General features: G+C 38.5%; 1 protein-coding gene across 2 annotated transcripts in view; it reads right to left on the bottom strand.

The window, feature by feature from the left end:
* The window catches only part of epha4b (eph receptor A4b), a 127,216-nt gene that overhangs the window by 98,696 nt on the left and 4,154 nt on the right, over positions 1 to 24,366 (bottom strand). For both annotated transcript variants that reach the window (XM_084119060.1, XM_084119059.1), the window contains exons 2-3: positions 11,758 to 11,822; positions 4,060 to 4,720 (exon numbers count right to left, since the gene is read on the bottom strand). In XM_084119060.1, coding sequence (XP_083975186.1) covers positions 4,060 to 4,720; positions 11,758 to 11,822 — 726 coding nt within the window. The remainder of the gene's footprint in view (positions 1 to 4,059; positions 4,721 to 11,757; positions 11,823 to 24,366) is intronic.

The raw sequence follows: 24,366 nt of genomic DNA on the forward strand, positions 1-24,366 counted from the left end.
GTTATGACTAACAATGCGTCAACGTTTTCAAATACCTCAGTTTTCAAAGTCCACACTATAATTCATAAACAGCATTTTCAAATTTATCCACTTGGGAAAGCATTTTCAAAAGGCTCAATTTTTGCAAGACAAAAACGCAGTTTCAGTGTGGATAAAAGCCAATACGGAGAGAAAAAGATGCGTTTTCAAACAAAAACATATTAGTGTGGACAAGGCCTTAGTGAACTAAAGCCTTAAATGTTGTTGCAATGAAACATCTTTTTTTTTTCCCGGTACTGAAAAAGGATCTGAATTTCTAATTATGCTGTTCTATCGTGGTCGATCATCTCCCACCACAACGATAAGGCTCCACGCTAACCAAAAGTGGCCTACGGCACAAAGCAATAGTTCCGTGATTCCTAATCCCATGCTAAGCTTTCCAATATCTGTGAGTTGTCTACCTGTCGATTAAACAACCGCGTGGTCTCCAAGGCAGCTATTGTACTAATAGCAGAAACCATTTCTAGAGAGTCTGCCAGCTTAATACAGATGGAGGATCATTCACAAATCCTCAATATAATCAGAGCTTACAGGGATAACTCATGTATTAAATATGAAAAGCCATCTGCCGGCCTGATGTGTAATGCAGTTACTATGGTGAAAAAAAAAGAAAAAAGCCTGTGCTTACACATACCACACACATCCAGCTATAATTCACTGCCTGAGATGAAGGATAAGGCCATATATTAGGAGACCTCTGGCCTTGCGCTGCCAATAGACCTCCATGATTAGCCATTTCGTCATGCCGGCCTGATGTGGACCACCACACTGAGAAACAGCTCAACACGGTCAATCTCTATTTATTGAGTCTTGCGCTCTGTTAGCAAGGCCTTTCTGTGAGTTCTTATTTCTCTTTTCCACTGACCTCTTCCATGATTGATTGAATGATTCAACCGGAAAAGATACAGCTAGCTTTGTCTTGAATAAGGTTAATTGACCGGTAGAAAGCAATTCATTACACTGGCATGTTCTGATAAGATTATTTTGCAAAGAGTGACCATTCCTTGACCTGCTGCATCAGAAGGAGGGAAGGTTTCAAATAGGGATGGTTGCCATAAGCCGAATTCCGAATTCGAAAAGGAGATAACAGATTCTATGGAGCCCCTAAAAGAAAAATAATATGAAATGGGAGGACAAAATATATTTCAATGCTTTTGCATTCTCTCGTAATTATATAGTTGGGTTTGGGCTGGGCGATAAATCGATTTTATCGATTAACTCGAATGTGTAGTTTACGTCGATTTGTTTGAATGAAAATCGGTTTTCTCTTTAACATTCGCCGACGCTCTCCTCTGGGCTCCCGTAGTTCCGAACGGGCTCATACTGTGTAATGACAGCGCACCTTCTCAGCCGCTCCAGGACGCAACCCGGAAAAACTATCGGTGTGGATTTTTGCCGATAACGATAGTTCCACCAATCAACTATCGGTACCGATATATCGGCAAAACCGATGAATCAGTTGACCTCTAATATTGTTATTTCTGAAATATCCATAAGAGAAAAACTATGTAGGATACTTTATCCCAAAATTCAATGTTCTCAATTTGACCATACATTTCTAGAATGATCTGGATCAAATATCAAAATCTTGATCAATTGTTCTTGATTGATCGGAAGTCCAAAATATATTAGTGGATATTTTTACACAAAAATAACTAGTTTTCTGTTTAACTGGATGCCACTTCCAGAATTAAACAAGATGTGTAGTGCGGTCATGTGACAACAAAATGCCATTCTACTCTCATTCATCAGGAAGTAGATATTAGTACCATTAAATTAGCATAAGCTAAGCTAACTAAAACAAAATTCATAGCAACAGAGCAAAAAAAAGCATAAAATCAATGGAGAAAAAAATGGAGATGATATCTGCTTGCGAGCGGTATGAAGTCTGTAAACGTTTCATCATGAAGGTGTTGTCATTAGCTCCTCAGCAGGTCCCTCTGTGTTGCTCTAGCCTGTCCATTAGCAAACAACATGAACCAACTCAGCAACCATGAGATAGGAAGCAAGCAGCCCAATGCACAGAGAAAGAGAACAACATCCCCACAATTACACTCACACAGGTGTAAGTCATGCTTTACTCACTTCCACTCCTCTTTCCAAAGTCGTCTGAAATCTCAAAGTTGATAAAAGAAAGTACACTGCATAATGATGCTACATGCAAATAAATAAAGATCAGTAGGAGTTTGCAGAAGAGCTGCAAATTCAATCAACAAGAGGTTTGAAACTTTGAGAGCTGTGTGGGTTGCTAGATATTTACTTTTTAATGTTTTGACGTGTTTGCAGGCTATGCAGAAATCAAAACAGCAAAAGAATAACATAAGACGAATTAGGAGCAATTTAAGCAAGGTTGATCCCAGCAGATCAAAAAATAAATAAAAATAAGATATATATATATATATATATATATATATATTCTTATATATATATATATATATATATATAGGCTACATTTTGGTACATTTTAGAACAATGCATATTTATTTATTTATTTATTTATTTATTTATTTATATATATATATACTGTATATATATATATATATATATATATATATATATATATATATATATATATAAAACTAAAAATGCATTATTCTACACTATACCAAAATGTAGCATATAGCATTTGAATAATGAATTTGCTTAATAAAATTATGTTTTAATGAAAATTAAGAATGTAAATATGTAATATTAGTTTAAAAAAAAGGTGTAAAATTTAAAACGTTATTGTGAATATACATATGGCCACTGGTACCTTATAGTTTAAATATTAAACTCAATAAATCAAGAAGATCTGGGGTTTGAGCTAGTATTACACTTAAATGAGGCAAAAAGATTTGAAAATAATGATTCAACAGCTGGCACAGACTTCTTTGAAGAAAACTTCTACAAACTCCAAAATCCAACGCACACACTCTTGAATTAAAGCAAGACTGTCTGCTGGAGGCCTATGGATTTGCAAAGCAAGTAAACAGAACAGATAGTCTATGGAATGCTATGTCTCAATAATTTGTATCCTGGAGCATAACTACCTTCCCCAACTCAGGGAAACAAGGCACGGAGTGAATCTGAATGAGTCACAGAAGCCCTCAGCTACTTTCATTGCAAACTTATTTGCATTTGCTCACAAACACACACATACACACTCACTAAGCATACAAAGGGACTGCAAATGCTAAAAAAAACAGATTGTGGATATTTCATCACTACAGAATGTGCCATATTAACCAATAAATCCCCTAATAAAGTCATAAAAAACATGGGTTTTGTTATACAGTGGCCCTAAAAAGTATTTGGACAATTTAGCCAAACTTAAAATACATGAATGGCATTGCATTTTGTAAGAAAGTACATTTAATTTAAAAGAAAGATTGCATACACTTGATGACTTCAAACATTCAATAAAAATGACCTAGAATACACTTAAATTAAATGCAAAAGAAAAGAAAGGTTAGCTATGTTTGGCCTAGCATCGTTTACAGAATATTTTGTATGGAATGCAATGACATTTAAACTTATTAATAGGGATGCACTAATATTAAAATTTTGACCAAAGCTGAAAATTATTTTCATGTTATGGCTGAAAACTGTTAAATGGCAGATATTAGAATTTGTACTATTTTGACAAATAAAAAAATAAAAAAACAAATAAAAAAACAACAACCGATATTCATTTTGAGATATGCAACATTTAAGATTACATTTAACAGTGTTATTAAATTATTAGTGTTAATTTTGAGATTTAGATTAAATCTAAATGTAAAATAGGAGGAATGAGCATGCACAATTAAATATATCCAATATCGACCAATAAAGAAAAACAACTTTAATATTGGCCAGTAACCAAACAATAGGGGGAATGCCATTGAAATGACTGGGAAAAGTGTCCCAATTTACCGTGTGCATCCCTACGTCTTAAAGTGTAACTTGAGAGTACAGACGTGTCTAAATACTTTTTAATACCACTGTATATCTAAAGTTGCCAACACAGGAGTACAATAAGCTGCATAGAAAACTCACGCTGACAGTAGTCCTTGTTCTCTTCGAAGCCCGGCTTGCAGACACAGCGTCCAATGGGCACCAGCCATCCGCCATCTCCACTGCAGTACATCCTCGGCGCCTCAAACTCCTCAGAGTCATTCACACAAGATCCCCTAACCTCCACCAAAGCCGAATCTCCCCCTGTCACCGTGTCGGGAAACTGGGCCAAGTTCAGAACGGCAAGAGGGCACTTCTTATAGAAGACCCTCAGGGACACCAAAGCAATGCAGGCTCCAACATCTTGGAAAGCCAGGTAGAAACCCTTCTTGCTCAAGTTACTGATGTCCCTGACTTCTGTGTTTAGTTTCATGACGCGATCGCCCACGTCAGTCTGCGTGAAGCTCTCGTCGGCTGCGATAGTGTCGATCTTTATGTACTGGCTCTCCTTGATGAACCACAGGTTGGCGTTGTTGGACTCGTAGTAGTACATATTGAAAGTTTCTTTGCAGGTGCCAGGAACTCCAGGCAGACTGTTGCAGTCACGCAGGGTGAACTTAATCTCGATGTAGACGCGCTGCGCTCCATCTCGTGGGATGTGGCGCGTGCGTAGCCAGTTGTTCTGATTAGCCTCCATCACATTACACACCTGGTAGGAGCGCATTGGGGTGTTCCTCTCATCCATCACACTGATTTCCTCCCACTGCAACAGACAGAACAACTGTTATGATTGCAAAAATGTGCACACAAAAAAAAAAAAAAAAAAATCCCAGAAAAAAACTGTATGAATATTGTATGAGGATGCAAGTTTGCCAATCTTGAACTCTGAGCTTAAATATTGCATGTATATTGTGTAAATATTTGTTATGTATTATTTCTATTTCATGTACACTTATGGAACACATAGTATGCTTCAGTTAGTTTGTGTGAGTGTGTATGTCTCCAGTTGCATAGGCAGCAATAGATAGAGTATGTGTAAGGGACTCGTCTCCCATCATCTCTTGCCATCTGCTTCCACTTGTCTAAGGTTCCTTCATTTGGAACACTTCATGCATAAGTAACATTTCACTCCTTAAAGGGAGAGAAAATAAACCATCCAGGGAGTCTTAGAGGGGCGGGAAATTTCTTCAACGGCTGGTTCTCAAAAAAAGATTCTGATTTGCTTCAATAAATTCTATTCCTTCTCTGTATAATTTGCAGCGGAGATGAGCTGGAGGACCACCGGCTCAGTTCTAAGTGATTTTAGAGATTCATTTGAGCTGCTGATCAATCAGCGAGTAACGTACTAGACTTCAAATACTAAGCATTCAGGAATCACTGCTTGACCACTTGAGTTGCCACTTGAAGGCATTCATCATCATTTCCGCTCAAGATTTCTTGAACAGTGCATGATGGGAGCAATCCACTGGAAAAAGAAATAGAAAGTTATGGGCTTTTAAAGAACTCTGTGTTCTTTTGAAAAAAAACTGTCATCTTTTACTCACCCTTATGCTGTTCAAAACCTTTTTGACTTTTATCTTCCATGGAACACAAAACGAGAGTACCTTACTCACTGATTTTGTCAATTTACAGTGAATGGAGACTGGAGCTTTCAAGTCCCAAAAAGTATACAAAAACAGCATAAAGTATCATTAAAAGTGATCAATAATGACTTGTGCTCTATATTCCAATTTTCCTGAAGCCATACTATGGCTTTGTCTGATAAACAGAAAGTAGCTATGTTGGACACATCAGCAAAATCTTACTTTGTTTTGGATGTGTTCAATGAATAGGTTGATACAAAATCTGATCTGAATGATTTGACTCAATGATCCAGTTACTACAGTTAACAGATCACTGGAATAAATAACAACTTTCAATCTGTTCATCATACAAAGCTATCGTGAGACTTAAGACAGCATGTCGTTTGATACTTTTATGGTGCTGTCGTTTCCTTTATGAAGCCTAAAAGCTCCAGTCCTCAATAATGGCAAAGAGCTACCAGTACATAAAATATCTAATTTTGTGTTCCAAGGAAAAAACAAAGTCAAATGGGTTTGGAATGACACAAGGATGAATAAATGATGACAGCTTTTTCATTTTTGGGTGAACTAATCCTTTAACAACCCTTAAACTGATTGGCAGTGAATATGGGTGCACATTTAATCAAATGGTCAAGGAGACTGAGTACATCAGAATGTCTACAAAAGAGCCATTTTCCACATCAGTGCATTCAAGCATTTGAAGTATTTTATACCATGCGTCAGCACAGTCTGGAGTGCACATCACTTGCCGGCCATGCCATTATGTCATAGCAACAATGAGAGCGTTTATGACAAGTTGCCATTAGCTTATAGCTTAAAAAAAAAAGTGATCGAGGCTCAGGGTCAATTGTTAGAGCAGTTTGGCTTTAAACTGAGCCATATGCTGACTGGTGGGAATGGGTGGACAAAACAGATCAAAGTGACAGAGCCACTAAACGTCTTGGGTATGTTATTTCCCTTTGAGTGGAATAATTACGACTTTTGAAGGAATATTTATGTAGGGAAAAAGGCAGGTTTATGCCTTTCTGTTTATTTATTTTCAAGAGTCTGTCTGAACCCAACTGCTACGGAAAGTTTCTTTGGATTTGCATTGTCTGAATTCATGAAGTATTTTACCACAGATGGGTGGTTACCACAAAAGTCTAAAGGGTTGAGTTACACACCCCAGATCTCCAGACGCACATATACAATTTAGTTACACATTTTTGTATGCCACGATAGGGCACAGCCGTGCAAAGGAAATTGGCCATGTGCAGTTGATATTCATGAACGAAACTATCTAACCACCAGCAAAAGCATACACCGAATCGTTCATAAATCCACCTACGTACAGCTAGTTCAACACACACTCACAATTGTTAAGTGAAAAACAGGTTATTTGGACAGGAGGTAAAGCTTAGCCACTCTCAATCAACGTAGCGGCCATAAGTGTGACGTGGGCGTCTTGTTAATTAGCGTCTCCAGCTGGCCGCTTCCCCTAGAGTCTCTTCTGAAATACCTTAACTCCATTCCCCAGTCACCCTTCACAGGCTCTGGCTGCTTTGAAGCCAGGCAAATATGTCAGATCAGGGGGTCTGCTTAGCCCTTCATTGGCTTAACTTAATTGCAGGCCCACAATCATCTGGTAGTTTAAGATACTTAAATGCAATTGACTTTAAATCCCTAAAAGAACGTCTGTTTTTTGGGGGGAGAAGGCCCCTTTTGGAGGACACGTTAATAGGGCTACCTGTTTTCTATCACTCTAGGTGAATTGCTCCCTTCTATTTTAGTAACAGACACGCACACATACCCTAAACGACTATGGCCATTTGAGAGCCAATCCAAAACAAACCTTCCACATCTGGGACAGGGAAAGCTGTATTAGTCTTGACCTGCGAGGGTCAAGTGGCAGGCGATTGAGTCAGTAAGGTAAATATCCAGCGGAGGTGAAGCGGCTGCTTTGGGAACACATCGGCTTTCCTGTGAGTCGCTCCACAACGGCGCACCATCGGCTGGTTCAGTGGGTCACGGGTCGCCATGATAATCCTCAAGTATGAAACGCAAGCCGCAGCTGCGAGACCTGATTTAGCCTTACAGTTCACTCCCATTAAACAACTGCCATACCAGCAAAACAAAGAGACTCCTACTATCACTGAATCTAAGGTAAACACAGCACAAGGACAGGGAGGAATGTTCCCTGAAGAGTTTAACAGACGTAATGTGGAAACAGGCCAATTGGAAGAGACTATCACAGCACTGTATGTAAGAGTATCACTCAAAAAAAATCTCTCAATTTGGATTCTTAAACTGATCGGTTAGGGTAAAATTTTGTTAGTGGTTTGCTGTAAAAAAGAAAAGAAAAAAAAGAAATACTATCCATTTAAATGCTCTTGATCTCTACTGATGGGAAAGCACATACTTTTGAATATGCAATAAGAAAGCATACCAGCATTGAGATCTACAAGGTTTCCCTTTGCACAGGCTGTTTGCATGAAGCATTTAGATAAATTAAATAAGATGTTTTTCTTTAGCAGATCTAAAAATGAATGGTTAAATGGCCTATATTAAAAATCTATAGCATAGAGTGATGCAGGAATTAGTCTTAAAATCATTTTTAAGCATTTATGGATCGAATTTAATAAACAAAATGTGTAAGAATCATAAACCTTTGTTGATCACAAAGCTTTTGTCTGTAATAATCCAAATGACAACAGAAAAATCCCATTGGCTTTTTGTCGATGGAAACAGGGTGATGTTAACTTCCAGATTGGCATAAAAAAATACATTGTCTCTTCAGCACCATCTTGTCTAAAAAAAACATTTTCAGAAAAATTCTGTCAAATTTAAGTTGATTTGTATAGCGCTTGTCACACTACATATTGTTTCAAAGCAGCTTTACAGAAAACCAATAGTCAAATCAGTGATGTGAAGATCAGCCATCATAACTTGTTAATGATGTACAATTAAAAATATGGATTATTAATTTTGAGTTCTGCTAAAGAAAATACTATTTTTAATTAAAAAAAATCTAAAACAATTACTAGCAATTGTGGATCTTTGTAGTGATCCATTAAAATGATGTTGGCGTTAGATGATAGCAAATGTAATCTAAGATGTAAAAAAGTCAGAAACAAGCATTCACAATTAAAGAAAACACTAATATTGGCCGATAAGTGATATGGATAATGGTCAAATTATACATCCCTAGAACACATTAATTCCAAACCTGCTTACTATGTAGGACAGAATATGCAATATGGAATGCAGTCTAATGGCGCTTTTCCACTACACAGTACCAGCTCGCCTCGGCTCGGCTCTGTTTGGTTTTCCACTGTGTAAAAGTTGTACCTGTACCTGCTTCCAGGTACTTTTTTTCGTACCACCTCCGGCGAGGTTCTAAGCGGGCTGAGACGAGCTGAGGCGATACTAAAATGTGACGTGAAAACACGGCAGACTGCTGATTGGTCAGAGAGAATCGTCACTATTCATTGCGTCATCATTGCACGCGCCAGATGGAGTATCCTGAATAAAAAAAACAGCAAAAACAAAAACATCCAAAAACAGCATACACTCGATTTCCTCCATTGTCCTGTGTGTGGGTAGCGGGTGTGTCTCGCGCGTCTCGCGTAAATGATTAAGTCACGGCAGTTTCCATGACGACCAGGTACTATTGTGGAGGTACTATCTGCAATGGAAAACGGAGCGAAAAGCGAGCCGAGCCGAGGCGAGGCGAGTAGAGTCGAGTCGAGCTGAGCTGGTACTGGTAATGGAAAAGCGCCATTAGAGAAACAGCCCCCAGTAGACACTCCATTCGTCTGCTGAGGAGCTGGTGATGTGCTCACTCACACTACAGCAGCGCTCAGTCCCACTACAGAAATCCAAACACTCCAAGCCATTTACATGAAAAATCTCATAAATGAAGTTTGGTTTACAGGATGCATCTGTTTTGAGGATCTTGCTCTACAGTGTTTGCATTGTCTTCCACGACTTCAATTTTAAATGTCATTCAGCATTCACATGATTTCTTAGGGAGAGGTGCCGGGTTTGGGTTATTGACAACATATCAGCCTGTTATGCAATGCAATACTCTGTTATGCAAGTCTAATTTTTCTCAGTTTGGGAAGGAGTACATTTTCAGCAATTTGTAAATTCTGTTCATCTCCAGATTAAGCTGCTACACGACACGTCTCGTAGACACGCGTGTGGGGCACGGGCAATCTACGGACTAGCTTCAGATGTCTCTATTAAATAATTTAAAAGTCAGCTGTGAAATCCCCGAGATTGATTTTCTTTCACCATGGTTTTTGCAAACTTGATTATTTTTAGACCACTTTGGGTGCATCAAAAAAGACAGAACAGGCCTCCTCTACTCAAAATAAACAGCTCCTTCTTCTGTTCTCTGGCACAGGGGATTGTGTTCCTGCTTTAGAGACTCTTAATCTTGACGTCTTCCTCAAATAAATTGGAAGTAAGCGACCGGGTAAGTTGGTGTTAAGCCGAAAATGAATGCCTCTTGGCTGAAAACGAGTATGAGCTCGCTAGACTTCACAGATGACCTTGACACCATATCCTACAATTTGCACATGCAAAAAACAGTGGCTCCTATTTATAAGAACTTGAGAACGTGCTTACAGCCTTCCTTTCCCATGGGCTCGATGTATGCTGTATCCACTCTTATACATATGCATGCGCAGGTTGGGTCTAACCATATGCAATTCCAGCACATTTAAGATGTGATTACCGATAATTGTTGGCAGGGGTAATTGTTGGCAATTTTTTTTTAAAGGTGTCCCTCTACAGTTCAAATAATTTTGTGTAAAAGAAGCACTAAAGATTAGCTTGAAGTATAAAATGTGTAAGAATCAACAGAGTTCAAAAGTCCATTTAAGACAAGTCATTTCACTCGGCGGCCATTTTTGAAACTCCTCTCCGGCATGCAAGTGCAGCTCCTATCTCTTTGAATGGGGAAACATCAAATTCTCCAGAACCGTTCACCAAGCTTATGATTAAATTTCATATTTGAAATCATCAATGAAATCTGACAACAACTGTTTCATAAATTTTGTTTCTAAATGCTCGAATCATGACAAAACTGAATTTTGCAGCCTGGACAAAACTAATGCGCATGCACAGTCCTAAGTGTGCATCTCAACACTGTCTGTTTCTATAACAACCGGAGCTTCTAACGGCAGCTGCAGTTACGCGATGACTTTGCTAATCAATGATTGGCTCTTTCATTTAGAAGGCAGGTCTAATCCGCCATTTTGGGCGTTGCACTTTCTCCCATTCATAAGTAATCGGAGTGCACCGTCTTCCTATATTAAAAGTCTTTGGCTTATTTTATGTAAAAAACCTACTGGCTTTTTGTTGAAGGAACCAGGGTGATTCTTACTTCTGGATTGGCCTACAAAAATCCTTCATCACTACATTTTGTCAAAAAAAAAAAATCAATAGTCAGTGATGTTATGCTTAAAGGTATGGTTCGGAGTAAAATCAAGGACTTTTACGTGCTTTTCCCAAACCACTAAAGTGACGTCGACGTCCGGGTTAGCGGTAACATGAGCCGTCAGGCAAGTGTAATTTAAATAAACTCCTGATGTACTTACAAACTTTCCAATGCCTCGTTTTATGAGTACAGAACCTATTTGTACTACTGTAGAAGTTTGGTACCATTCTAGGAATTATTAGTGGGGTAATTTACGAGATACAACCTAGGTTCCATTAGTGCCTGCACTAAGCCATTCGGCTGATATCTATAAATAAGCTCTAACTTTAATAATGTTCGACCAAGGGAAAAAAGGCTTCTGGGGGGGTGTTTGGCTTGAGGTCATGGTGCAAAGGACCCTAGGTTGATTTTACTCCAAACCATCCCTTTAAGATGACATCATAACCTTAGAATGTACAGTACAAATGTGGACTAATATTTTAGAGTTCTGCTAAAAGAAAAGAGCATGTTTTAATAAAAAAGGAAAAATATGCAAAAGGGGTTCAAACAGAAAAAGAAATATGCTACAGGAGTTCAAAAGTGTGTCGGAGCCCAAAGAGCCCAGACTCATTTTAATTTAAAAAAAGAAAAAAGAAAAAAGGTTGTCCCTGCACAGTTCAAATCATTTTGTGTAAAACAAGCACCGAGACAAAATGCACCATTTTTGGCTGGTTGCAAGAGTCAAAATTGATTAAAGACATTTGTGGGGGCTTGTGTGTTTGTGTCTTGATTTTGATTGGTTGTGTTACTCACCCCTTCAGCTGGGTAGGCCTCCCAGCCAAGGTCTCCCAGAGCAGACATAGTGTCCAGCAATGTAACTAGAGAGAAAGAAAGAAAGGAGTAGAGAAAGAAAAAGAGCATACGGGGGAGAGAGAAAAAAGTAACGATTTGTTAAAGTTCACTCAGCCTCGTGACACTGTGAGCAAAACAAGCTAGTTAGATGAGATTGCATATTTGGCAAGTAAATCACAGAGCAGTTGCAGACAATCAGGTCCGTAGCCTGAGGGACGAGAGTCTTGCCCCACGGTTTAAATCATTCCCACAATGCCCTCGTTCATCCAGCGTCGAAACCCAATGCTGGGAACCCATTACGAGGGAAAGACTGTTTTGTAAATCAGATGTATCAATAAAAACACATTCATGTCTTACACAGCATTACCGGCAGAACAGCGTTTGCCCTCGATCGCTCTATTGATGGTTTTCATTTTCATTTCTGGAGTATGTATGAATATATGTGTGTATGCCAAGGGGAATGGGTCAACAAAACATCTAAGAGGCTATTTAATTTCTTATGCTAGTCTCTCTCCCCCTCGCACAGTGTTTTTCTGCTATGATCTACATTCCAGGGTAAATCAGGTTTTGCCATCGACAGCTATTAATTTTTAATCACCTCTGATGTTGTGTTTTCACACTGAGGAAAATATATACATATGGCTAATTTAATAAAGTGTTGCAAACCATGTTCCACATTTCAATTCTACATTTCATGAATTAAAAGACAAAATTATAAAAACACTGACTCAGATATTTGATCACAGTGACATCACAGAACTGAAATGAACAAAATCAGAATTTAAAACATGACTTCAAATTTCATATATTTAAATATGTATATATAATAACAATATACACATTAGATAGACAGACAGACCGACACACACACACACACACACACACACACACACACACACACACAATCACTTCTTCCAGTCAATACTTCCAGGATATTCGCATAAAGAAAAGCTGAGCACAGCATGTTTGACATATCAGCACACAAGAAAGTTAATGACATGCAGAACTTTAGTGGTTTAATAGCCTTGTTTGTCTTTCACCCTCTCGGAAGTCAATGTTTTAACTGTATTCGTTCAAAGAAAAAGTAAAGAATGAGAATATGACCAAGGTATATCCTTAGCCGCTGTGTATGAAGTGGAGTGGGATGTGTGTTTGATTTATAGTGACAGTGCAGTGTTGGTGTAAGATTAATGGAGTCATGTTTCATAAATATTTTCCTGCAGGCTGACTGTAATCCTTAAGCGGTGAGAGGGATCTGCTCTACCTCACAAACTGCACAGCACACATAAGATGTCCAAACAACTACAGCGACACAGAGCTGTGAATGTCAATCACTCATTTCACATGCAAAGAGGTTAGCCAATCAGAAAAGTGGTCATTTACACAAATAATCTTAAGGTAAAATAGCAAAACAGCTTGTTTAGTTCTAAGGGTCAAAGAGGGTTGGAAAATGAACATTTAAAAATAAGTTACAACTGGTTTGGACTGATAATGCACAATTTGTGTTTAATAGTTTGAGTAATCCATTAAAAAATTAATTAAATGATATATTATATAGAAATTAAATTATATATAGCTTTAAGTCTAAAATGAAAAAAAGAGTGTTCTTATGGAGTGATTTAACACCTCCTCCTCTCTGCAGTCCCCATCTAAATCCTCTGGATTGATGAGGAGCGCTTTTCTAAAGAGCCCTTCGCCTGATGCAACACATTACGCCCCGGTGATGGTGACATTTGTAAATAAATAAAGTCTCAGCGAAAGTGTGTCAGAGTATTTGCTAAGGCCATTTGCTCAGTGAACAGGTACCCTTTTCACTGAGGAAAGGTTGCTCTTTAAAACCGCACACAAGGGATAAACAGCATTTATGTGGTCTCTGTTTGGTTAAACCTACTGATTATTACAGATGTCTTTAATAGCACACCAGCTAATAGAAGGCGGAAACTGACCCAATACAACCACTAATCTGGATGCGTTAAAGCAGGATAAACAATTCTGAAATTGCAGAGCAGGAAGAGGAAGGCTGCAATAATACAGATAAAAACAGGTTGATTACTCAAATAACTGCTGATAAAACCTGAGGGGGTGAAACAAAAAAGCTCTGCTTCACAAACACAACTGTGTGTCTAGTGAAAACCTTACTTGCAACTCAAATTTGCATGTAATGAAGTGGAATTACCATAAATTGAAATTCAAAGAAACTCAAAAGATAGTAATTCTAGAAAAGCAAAGGTTCAATTTTGCCTTGACAAAGTTTTGTTGTTCTAGTTATGTCAACAGATAGGATGGATAAAGCATGGCTTTGCAGGGACTCTTTATTCAGAATCTGCATACTGCAGTCATATTGTTATTGTCATTTTAAGATAGATAGATAGATAGATAGATAGATAGATAGATAGATAGATAGATAGATAGATAGATAGATAGATAGATAGATAGATAGATACCTCTATAATGCGAGTAAATCACTCGCAAATGCGACTAAATCGTCACTCTGGGCGACAAAATAATGTATATCAGCTGCAGGGCTCTCAAGTGTCACGCATTGAGCGTGACAGTCACTCATTTCGGTCTTTTGTCACGCACTCCTACTCATTGTATTTCTCACGCGGAAAAACTGTTTATAATATATTTAATATGCACAGCGCCCAAAATTTCTCTGCCCGCGCCACTCTTAGTCGAACTTGCCACTTATTTTTAGCCAATCAAAAAAAAGAAAGGAGCTACACAATAGACAATCAGAAAATAGCACTATTGTATCTGGGTAAGATTTAATGCAACAACCAATGAAAAAAAAGAAGCATATCCTGGAGTTGTTTGCGTGATTCTGCCCGAAAGTTTCGTTCACCCATAGAGGAAATCACTCCGAGCATCACTTTGAGCACAAAGTCATGATCTCCTGTTTTAATGTTACAACAAATTCACAACTTGTTTGACACAAATAGTGACAACGTTTCCCAGATAATTAGCATCAGTTTTTCATGAGTGTCTGTAACATAGCCAACAGTTCTACAGCCTGTTCACTGACAACACCTGCTCAGAACAAGCAGTCTAGGCGGCTAGGCCTAGTCATATTTTCGTTATCACACGATGACTGATATATTGTCACATTAGAAACATCTCTCTCTCTCTCCAAATAGGCTTAATAATTTTATTAGCACTAAATAACACCAAAATAAATTGAAGTGTATTAATTGCATAGTCGATGTTATAGGTCACTTTTAAAATCATGTATTTTATAATTATATCCTGACCATGGATGCATTAATCATTGCATCTGTCTTTCTCTTTCAAAGATTGAGAGTGTGAGTGTGTGTCTTACCCATAGACTGTAAAAAATGGCCTTACCCTATGGTCTACCACTCAGAATCGACGCGCTACATGTAAACGATATTCTTTGTTGTATTTTCCTGTCAGTTCATTTGGAATTATTCAGCTTTTAAGAACAAGCACAAGCAGAAGATATGTAGTGATGGCAAATTCAAAACACTGCCTCATGAAGCTTCGAAACCTTTATGAATCTTTTGTTCCGAATCAATGATTCGGAGCATGTATGCCAGAGTCACGTGATTTCAGTAAACGAGGCTTCATTACGTCATAACTGTTTCGAAAGTTCAATCGTCCCGGCCGGGGGCGATAAGAACAAGTGTCGGTGGGTTTTACCTGATCTCTGATCAGTTTTATACATTTGTAGACGTTTTAATTAGACATTAGTATAATTAAAATGAATAATGTATATTCGTCTCTTATTGGCCTATTTAGCTGAGCCATATTCATAGAACAAACAAAACAAACCCTGACAATTGATAAAATAACATTGACACTTGATAATCTGATTAGATAATTGCATTTCAAAGATTTTACTTTCAATAAAAAAAAATTGCAATAGATTTGTAAAATGTGTTTTTATATCTGGCCCGGGTTTTTGTTGCATTTACACTTGTTCTGACTTCTGACCACTAGGTGTCACCGTGGACACAACGCGGTACATTTGCTTCAACTGTTTCACTGTTCCACGAAGCCTCGATCTGTCCACCACTAAAGATTATTCGACTTAAATAATCTGCACAGACCGATCGGTTTATGACATCAAAGTACCGCGAGAGTGATTCAAAACATATGAGCCGTCCTGCTCTTTAATCGCTCTCGCGTTAACTTACTTTGATGTCATAAACCGATCGGTCTGTGCAGCGCCGGTGTGGTGAAAAGATGAGTCCACTGAAGAGATGGGACCCTTCTCTTCAGTGGGACTCATTTGTTCACCACACCGGTTCAAGTCGAACAAGCCTGATATGTCGGTTTCTCCGGTAGTGGGCGGAACTAATGGGCAAACGGCAATCTCATTGGATGGTTATATCCCTGTTTTGATTTCAGCAAATCAGTTCCAGGGAACGCTGACAATGTGATTAATATTTATGAACCCAGCAGCTTATCAATCCTTGTGTTGTATATTGTCGTTATTAGTAGTACAATTAGTAGTAGGATTATTATAATTGAGTAATAATTACTATTATCTATTACTATTATATATATATATATATATATTTATTTGTTATTTTTTTATTTTTTTTACATAAACACTGAATGACCAACAATATCTTAAGCACCACCACCAGTCCTAAGTTCAGTTAAAATGACTGCATTCATGCATGGTTACCAAGTAATTACTGAAGTTCTATCATTAAATAGTGCTTGATTATCATAATATCATAATATAATGCTTGATTGACTGGAGAGTGTACGTTTAGATATTTAAAAAGCTGTGCCATTTTACAGAGATAAGCTGATTTAGTGGAATATATATATATATAGTAGCCTATATCAGTCTGGCAAGTAACCAAAAAAATGTACTAGCCAATGGCGATTCTATTGCCAAGGTGTGTGTAGAGATGTAGATAGATAGATCGATCTTATACACTCACCTAAAGGATTATTAGGAACACCATACTAATACTGTGTTTGACCCCCTTTCACCTTCAGAACTGCATTAATTCTACGTGGCATTGATTCAACAAGGTGCTGAAAGCATTCTTTAGAAATGTTGGCCCATATTGATAGAATAGCATCTTGCAGTTGATGGAGATTTGTGGGATGCACATCCAGGGCACGAAGCTCCTGTTCCACCACATCCCAAAGATGCTCTATTGGGTTGAGATCTGGTGACTGTGGGGGCCATTTTAGTACAGTGAACTCATTGTCATGTTCAAGAAACCAATTTGAAATGATTCGAGCTTTGTGGCATGGTGCATTATCCTGCTGGAAGTAGCCATCAGAGGATGGGTACATGGTGGTCATAAAGGGATGGACATGGTCAGAAACAATGCTCAGGTAAAGTGTTAAAGTGCTAAAGTGTGCCAAGAAAACATCCCCCACACCATTACACCACCACCACCAGCCTGCACAGTGGTAACAAGGCATGATGGATCCATGTTCTCATTCTGTTTACGCCAAATTCTGACTCTACCATCTGAATGTATCAACAGAAATCGAGACTCATCAGACCAGGCAACATTTTTCCAGTCTTCAACTGTCCAATTTTGGTGAGCTCGTGCAAATTGTAGCCTCTTTTTCCTATTTGTAGTGGAGATGAGTGGTACCCGGTGGGGTCTTCTGCTGTTGTAGCCCATCCGCCTCAAGGTTGTGCGTGTTGTGGCTTCACAAATGCTTTGCTGCATACCTCGGTTGTAACAAGTGGTTATTTCAGTCAAAGTTGCTCTTCTATCAGCTTGAATCAGTCGGCCCATTCTCCTCTGACCTCTAGCATCAACAAGGCATTTTCGCCCACAGGACTGCCGCATACTGGATGTTTTTCCCTTTTCACACCATTCTTTGTAAACCCTAGAAATGGTTGTGCGTGAAAATCCCAGTAACTGAGCAGATTGTGAAATACTCAGACCGGCCCGTCTGGCACCAACAACCATGCCACGCTCAAAATTGCTTAAATCACCTTTCTTTCCCATTCTGACATTCAGTTTGGAGTTCAGGAGATTGTGTTGACCAGGACCACATCCCTAAATGCATTGAAGCAACTGCCATGTGATTGGTTGATTAGATAATTGCATTAATGAGAAATTGAACAGGTGTTCCTAATAATCCTTTAGGTGAGTGTATTTAAAACATTTCAGATTATCTTGATTATCAGAAAATGACAAAAGACAAAAAATAGGCCAAAAAGCTCACATAAATGTGTTGTCCAGAGGCCACAAATAGTGCAAAAGTACTAAAAGTTCAAGGTGCGCAAAACGTTTTCAGGTTCAACCCTTCATCAGTGCCATCCGTTCTCTCCAGATTATTTAGATTTACACAGATATATCTGAATAGATAGATAGACTGATGGACAGATACTCTTTTAAATTTATGTTCTCTTTCTCTCTTCGATTCCTTCTCACTCTTCTTTTCTCGTTCGTTTTCTCTGTCTCTGGAGAAGTGAATTCATCCACAGGTGTAACTCTATCTTGACTTGGACTTCTCACTTGCCCATTTGTGTCCGTGCCCAGCTTATATTCATCATCCAATAAAGCACCATCAATGTCAATACCAGATTAAACCCAGCAAAACACTTTACATTAAGATCCATATCTCACCTCATCTCACACTTATGACAAATAATACACAGCATCATCTCACATTATGATTGCCTTGCGTAAGATGGGTCTGATAATGGTATATCTGTCGACATAAAGTTTTCCCTTAACACAACATGTGAATCATTTCCCCATGACCACCGCTGTTGTCTGCCCAGAGCAGACTGCATGGGCTCTTCACAGGGTTTGGTTTCAAACAGGCATGCTCATTTATCGATTATCATCAGTTGGCAGCGTTTTTACTTGGGGAAGAAAATCAGAGAGACTATGGGACCATGTTACTGGAACAGGACACCCCAGGGATGAGATGGAGTCCACTCCAGGATTTGATTGTGATAAATCATTAAATACAACACTTTTATCATAATCCATTTATCTGTAGCACTTTTAGTCGCTTGCATTAGTGAATCTCTGCAGGAATCATAGGGAGAGGAAAATATTTGTTATTGTCTGATATATATGAAATGAGGTCAGGCTGACAAATCGGCTGACATTTGGCCATTTTGAAATTATCGGCATTGGACAATAATGGGTTGTTCACACCAACAGCGATTAAATTGCATTAATTGCTTAAATAATTAGCTTGTCACAAATGGCTAATGTACTTTTTACTTTCTCTTCAAATATTTGAATGAATTTAACTTAAGCACATTTATGTATGTCGCATTCAATTATAATATTATACACAAAAATATTCTTCAAATGTTTGAGGTCAGTAAGATTTTTTTTCTTAAAAACATACTTTTACTTTTATTCAGCAAGGATGCATTTGAAACAGAGCACTAGCGACTGACGCTAGAGGCTAGGATCCTTGTTAACGCGTCCGCCTTCTGAGCCAGAAACGCCGGTTAGAATCCGGAGGGGTTACATTGGTGCCATTACCCGGATGGGAGTGAGGTTTAGGGGGGGGGTGAGTGTAATGGATGCCAGGTAGTACTTGCTGTACGAGTAAACCTCACTCCCTTAGCCTTAAAGGGTTAGTTCACCCAAAAATGAAACTTCTGTCATTAATTATTCACCCTCATGTCTTTCCAAACCCATAAGACCTTCATTCATCTTCGGAACACAAATGAAGATATTGATGAAAATATGAAATCCGAGAGCTTTATAGACTGCAGCGTTTTTACCACTTTCAATGCCCAGAAAGTTAGTAAAGGCATCAATAAAATAGTCCTTGTTATAATAGCCCCAGTAATAATTCTCGTTGCTTCATAACATTAAGGTTGAACCACTGTAGTCACACAGACTATTTTAATGATGTCTTCACTACCTTTCTGGGCCTTGAAAGTGCTAATAACATTGCAGTCTATGGAGGGGGGTCAGAAAGCTCTCTGATTTCATCAAAAAGATCTTCATTTGTGTTCCGAAGTTGAATGAAGGTCTAATGGGTTTGGAACGACATGAGGGTGAGTAATTAATGACAGAAATGTAATTTTTGGGTGAATTAACCCTTTAGGGGTGCGCAAGCCTCTGATGTTAAAGGCTGCGGCCTTTAGGATCTTTGTTAGCGCGCAGGAACGCCGGTCTGAATCCCGCTCAGAGCAGTGCGAGTAAACCAGAGGGGTTACACATTCAACTGAGCAAAAATGACAAAAACTTATATTGTTACAAATTATTTATATTTCAAATGAACGCTGATATTTTGAACTTTCTATGAATTAAATAATCCTAAAAAAAAAAAAACATTATGTTTGCAACATTAATAACAAGATAAATGTTTCTTGAGCACCAAATCAGCAAATTAGAATTATGAGTAATGATGCTGAAAATTCAGCTTTGCCATCACAGGAATAAATACATCCAGTAGCTGAGCCAACACCAAACCTGTTCCCTTTTTTATTCTAGTTCTCTCTCTTTTATCCGGATCGCCCATGATGCTCTCGCCTGCTGTTGAAGTGCTTGAGTCCAGGCCAGGGGTGATTCCAGCCACTTTGAGAGGGGAGAGCTCAGTGTTCCTCTGGCTGTGATCTCCACTTCCATCCTCTTTTGCTTTCTAATCCTGGCGGAAGAGCTGCTTTAATCTACCTGCCAGCAATCAAACGCCCTGTCATCCCTTCTGAAACCTTGGGCAGAGTCGCCCCGCTTCACAATGAGGCCGGCAGCCAATGTGTGAATATATAGATTGCTAAATGAAAAACAGAATCGATATGAAGATCAAAAGATGTACTGCAACAGCCCACCTAAAATACATTAGGTCTAAAAACAAAGTTTATATACAGATAAAATACAAAAGCACACACACCTTTAATCCTCTCTGATGGATTTCTCCATCTGAATGAGGCCATCAATGGTGCTTAAGGTCTTTCGTTCCACTCTCAGTGGCAGGGGCCAGGGGGTTGTCGTGGTAACAGGGAGGTACAGGGGTACAGCAAGGGGGAATTGAAAGAATTGTGCATCTCGCTCCAGTAAGATATTAAGGAATGCTGGAGTCGGTGCGTTTCGGTCAGCCCTCTCCACGCTGGGTCACTCGGCAGCCAATGGCACATTAGTGAGCACATAATCACTGCTGAGGGCCAAATCAGTGTACCTGCGAGCAGCTACCAGCAACATGGGCTGCATCCCTAATGAGCCAAAGTCATCAGAAAAGCATATGGAAGAGACTGTTTCCTCTTCCAAACTCGCAGATGCCTTAGACCGAGGTATATAAAAGCATATTAGATGGAGATGCCAGATATATATGACTATATCAGTATTGGCCACCATTAGCGTTTGAATCGGCATCGGTCTGATTAAAGATAATATCAGTGCTTAATTTTCTATTACAGTTTTCATACAGTAAGTACTCAACACTTATATTTTCTATATATTTTATCTATTTTCCATATTTTCTACTTATTGTTTTGATTCTTGATTTCATATATTAAATTAATAACATAAAATATGTGATAGTGTGATTCTAATATGATCAAGAAACTATTTTTGTATTACATTATAATCAATGTTGACAGTTGTGCTGCTGTTTTTGTGGAAACTGTGATGCATTTTCTTCAGGATTAGATCTTTGTTCAAATGAACATAATTTACTTGAAATATAAATATTTTACTATCACCTTTGATCAATTTAATGCATCCTTGCTAAGTAAAAGAATGAATATCTTTAAAGAAAATCTTGATCCCAAACTTTTGAAACATATTGTATATACAAAATAAAAGCAGAAAAATGGTGCATAATTATATACAATGTAATAAGTAGGCTAGTTCTCTATATTATGTAAAGATGGTTTGGATCAATGTGTAAAAAGTGCTATAGAAATCTGGTGTCACTATTGTCTTGTGCATTGGGTTATCAGCACCAAGTCCAAGCCTATTCATTTCCACCCCCAATGTAATACCAAATTGATCATTTTAATCAACAGTAAAAAAAAAAAAAAAAAAAAAGGTTAACCTTTTACCATATGTCTTTGAGTATCGCCATAATATCGTATTGTGAGTTTAGTATCGTGATATGTATCGAAACGTAACATGAGGGTATCGTATCGTTACACCCCTAATGACATGAAATTGTATTCAATTCTAGCAATTCTATTGAATTCTATTCAATTCAATTCTAGCTGTATTCAGAAAATCTAGCGGCAAGCAACACCAAAAATATATTTCAGATACAGATTTTAAATAGCATTTGCTCAATCTGGCTTCAAAAAATACTGAGGAAAATCTTGTAAATAGAAAAAAGTGGCATCTGTTTGCCCCATGAAAGTACTGTAAAATGCATCTAGAGCACCCCAAACCCAGACAAGCACTGACACACACAAAACTGAGTACAGGAGAGAAGGAAAGCTGAATACACTTGCATACGCACACACATGCACTCTGACAATCACACAGGAGGACAAAGCTTGGAGTCACGGGAATACAAAGCTTTAGAAGACAAGCTTTTTGAATGACAGCATCCTCAAGTCCCTTGGCACCAAATTGGCCACAGGAGGGAAAAAGTGAGAGAAAGCTGAAAATGAAAAGAGTGTGAATGACTGAGAGAGAAAGAGAGAGACTTTCAGTCAGTCCAGGCTAAAGCTCATTGGCATACAAACCCTTCCCACAAACACATCTCCATTCTGCCTCTTTTTCCCCCCATCAGCTGCCAGGTCATCCTGCTATTGTGCTGCCAACATCAGCCCCTGCCTGGAGAGTGCATGGAGAATGAAGCCCTCAGACAATGACCACTCTTTTCCTCTCCTTTTCATCTCTTTCATTCTCATTTTCCTCTGCCATTTCCCGCAGGCCATCAGACTCTACACGGACTCAACAAAAAGACCACAAAAATTCCCATAATGACCTGGCTGCTAGATGGAAAAGGTTTGACTCCATTCACAAATCTGAGTATCCCTGATTTGTGATTAATGCATGAGGTAAATATTTCAGATAAATATTTAACCTAAAGGAATATTTCACCCAAAAATGAAAATTCTGTCATTTACTCACCATCAAATTTCTACAGTGTAGAAAGACATACTACATGTACAACAGTTGATGAGCCCCATTGAACATTCTTCAAAATATCTTCTTTTGTGTTCAGAAGAAATAAATAAATTCATACAAGTTTGGAACAACTTGACGGTGAGTAAATGATGACAGAATTTACATTTTTGGGTGAACTATCTTTGGGTGTAAATGGATGTAGCAAAAATTGTAAAAATAAATAAATAAATAAGTAAATAAATAATGATAATAATAAATTAAATGTATAATTGTTTAATTATCTAAAAAAATTATAAATTATTCAACTGATGAATTAAATTGTTTAATTACCTATAAAAAATGTCAGCAAAATGTTTTTTGAAATTACTTTACTTTAGAAACATTATTACAACAATGTTTCAGTTTTTGACCAATGTCACTGTATTCTGTCACATTGTGGTTGTAGAAGTGGGTCATATGACACTAGAAACCTAAAGCTAGAAAGGAAATTGAGAATTAATTTTCAGCATCATCTTCTCGCAAACCTCATTCAATCCATTTTCAGTGCACTTACTTGTGACCACCAATAGTTTTGTGGTACATTATCGTATCACTTTAACTATTTTCCTACAAAAAATGCTGCCCCATCTTTATAACATGACCAGGCTGTATTATTTTCCAGTTAAGAGGCGCATTACTTAAATTACACCTCTTTTATCACTGTGTGTTGACCGTCTAAAGTGCCGTCTCAAGAACCGAATAAGACTGGATCAGGTCACAAAGACAGCATGTGATATCAGAGTGACCCAGGAAGCTGGCTGTCCGGAGCAGGATGTTGGTTTTGGCTTTTAAAAAAAGATTCTCCTCGGGTGAGCGGGGAGAAGTCGGTGGCAAGGTCGCATTGCATCGAAATGTAAATCCAGCCATCGTTTGACCCACCGCACAGGAGGAGCCAGCGTAGACAAACTGAGCAAACAGCCCACCATCAGCTCCGATACACAGGAAACAGAGACTCGAAGCATATGGGACGGAGGCAGTGAGAGATTTCACCCGGTCAATAACACAGAGCCGAGCAAATTGAAAAACCCTGCTGTTTGTTTAGTGCTGCAGTAAGGCGGCGATTCGCCGAACACAATCGCCTCTCTAAACCGCACAAAAAAAGAGAGAAGCTGAGGCCAAAGGCAGGCAGATGAATTCAATTAAAACAAATAAAAGGTCAAGACTGGGACCCGGCAAGACCGCAGGGAGAGCACACAGCGTGATGTTTAGAGTCGGGCTCCATTGTGTTGACTAGCCTGCTAATGAGCTTCCAGTCAGAGAACCGGTAGCTGAACATGAGTGTCAGAGGCGTTCATTTGTAGAAACAGAAAGGAAAGAGCGAGAGAGTTAAAAAAAAGGGGACAGTGCAGCTCATTTGTCGGAGACACAAGTAGTTGTAGCTGACAGGGCAATGCTTTGTGCCCGCAGAACAGAGGGCATCCCAGTGAATATGGGTCACCAGCCCAGCATGTCACAGAAAGGGTTCCTTTACAAAAACAATATAGAACCCCAAACAATGACCTGAGCCCAACCAAAACAAATAACTGATCACGTA

This window comes from Abramis brama, assembly GCF_963993115.1.
Source record: "Abramis brama genome assembly, chromosome: 7".
Lineage (NCBI taxonomy): Eukaryota > Metazoa > Chordata > Actinopteri > Cypriniformes > Leuciscidae > Abramis > Abramis brama.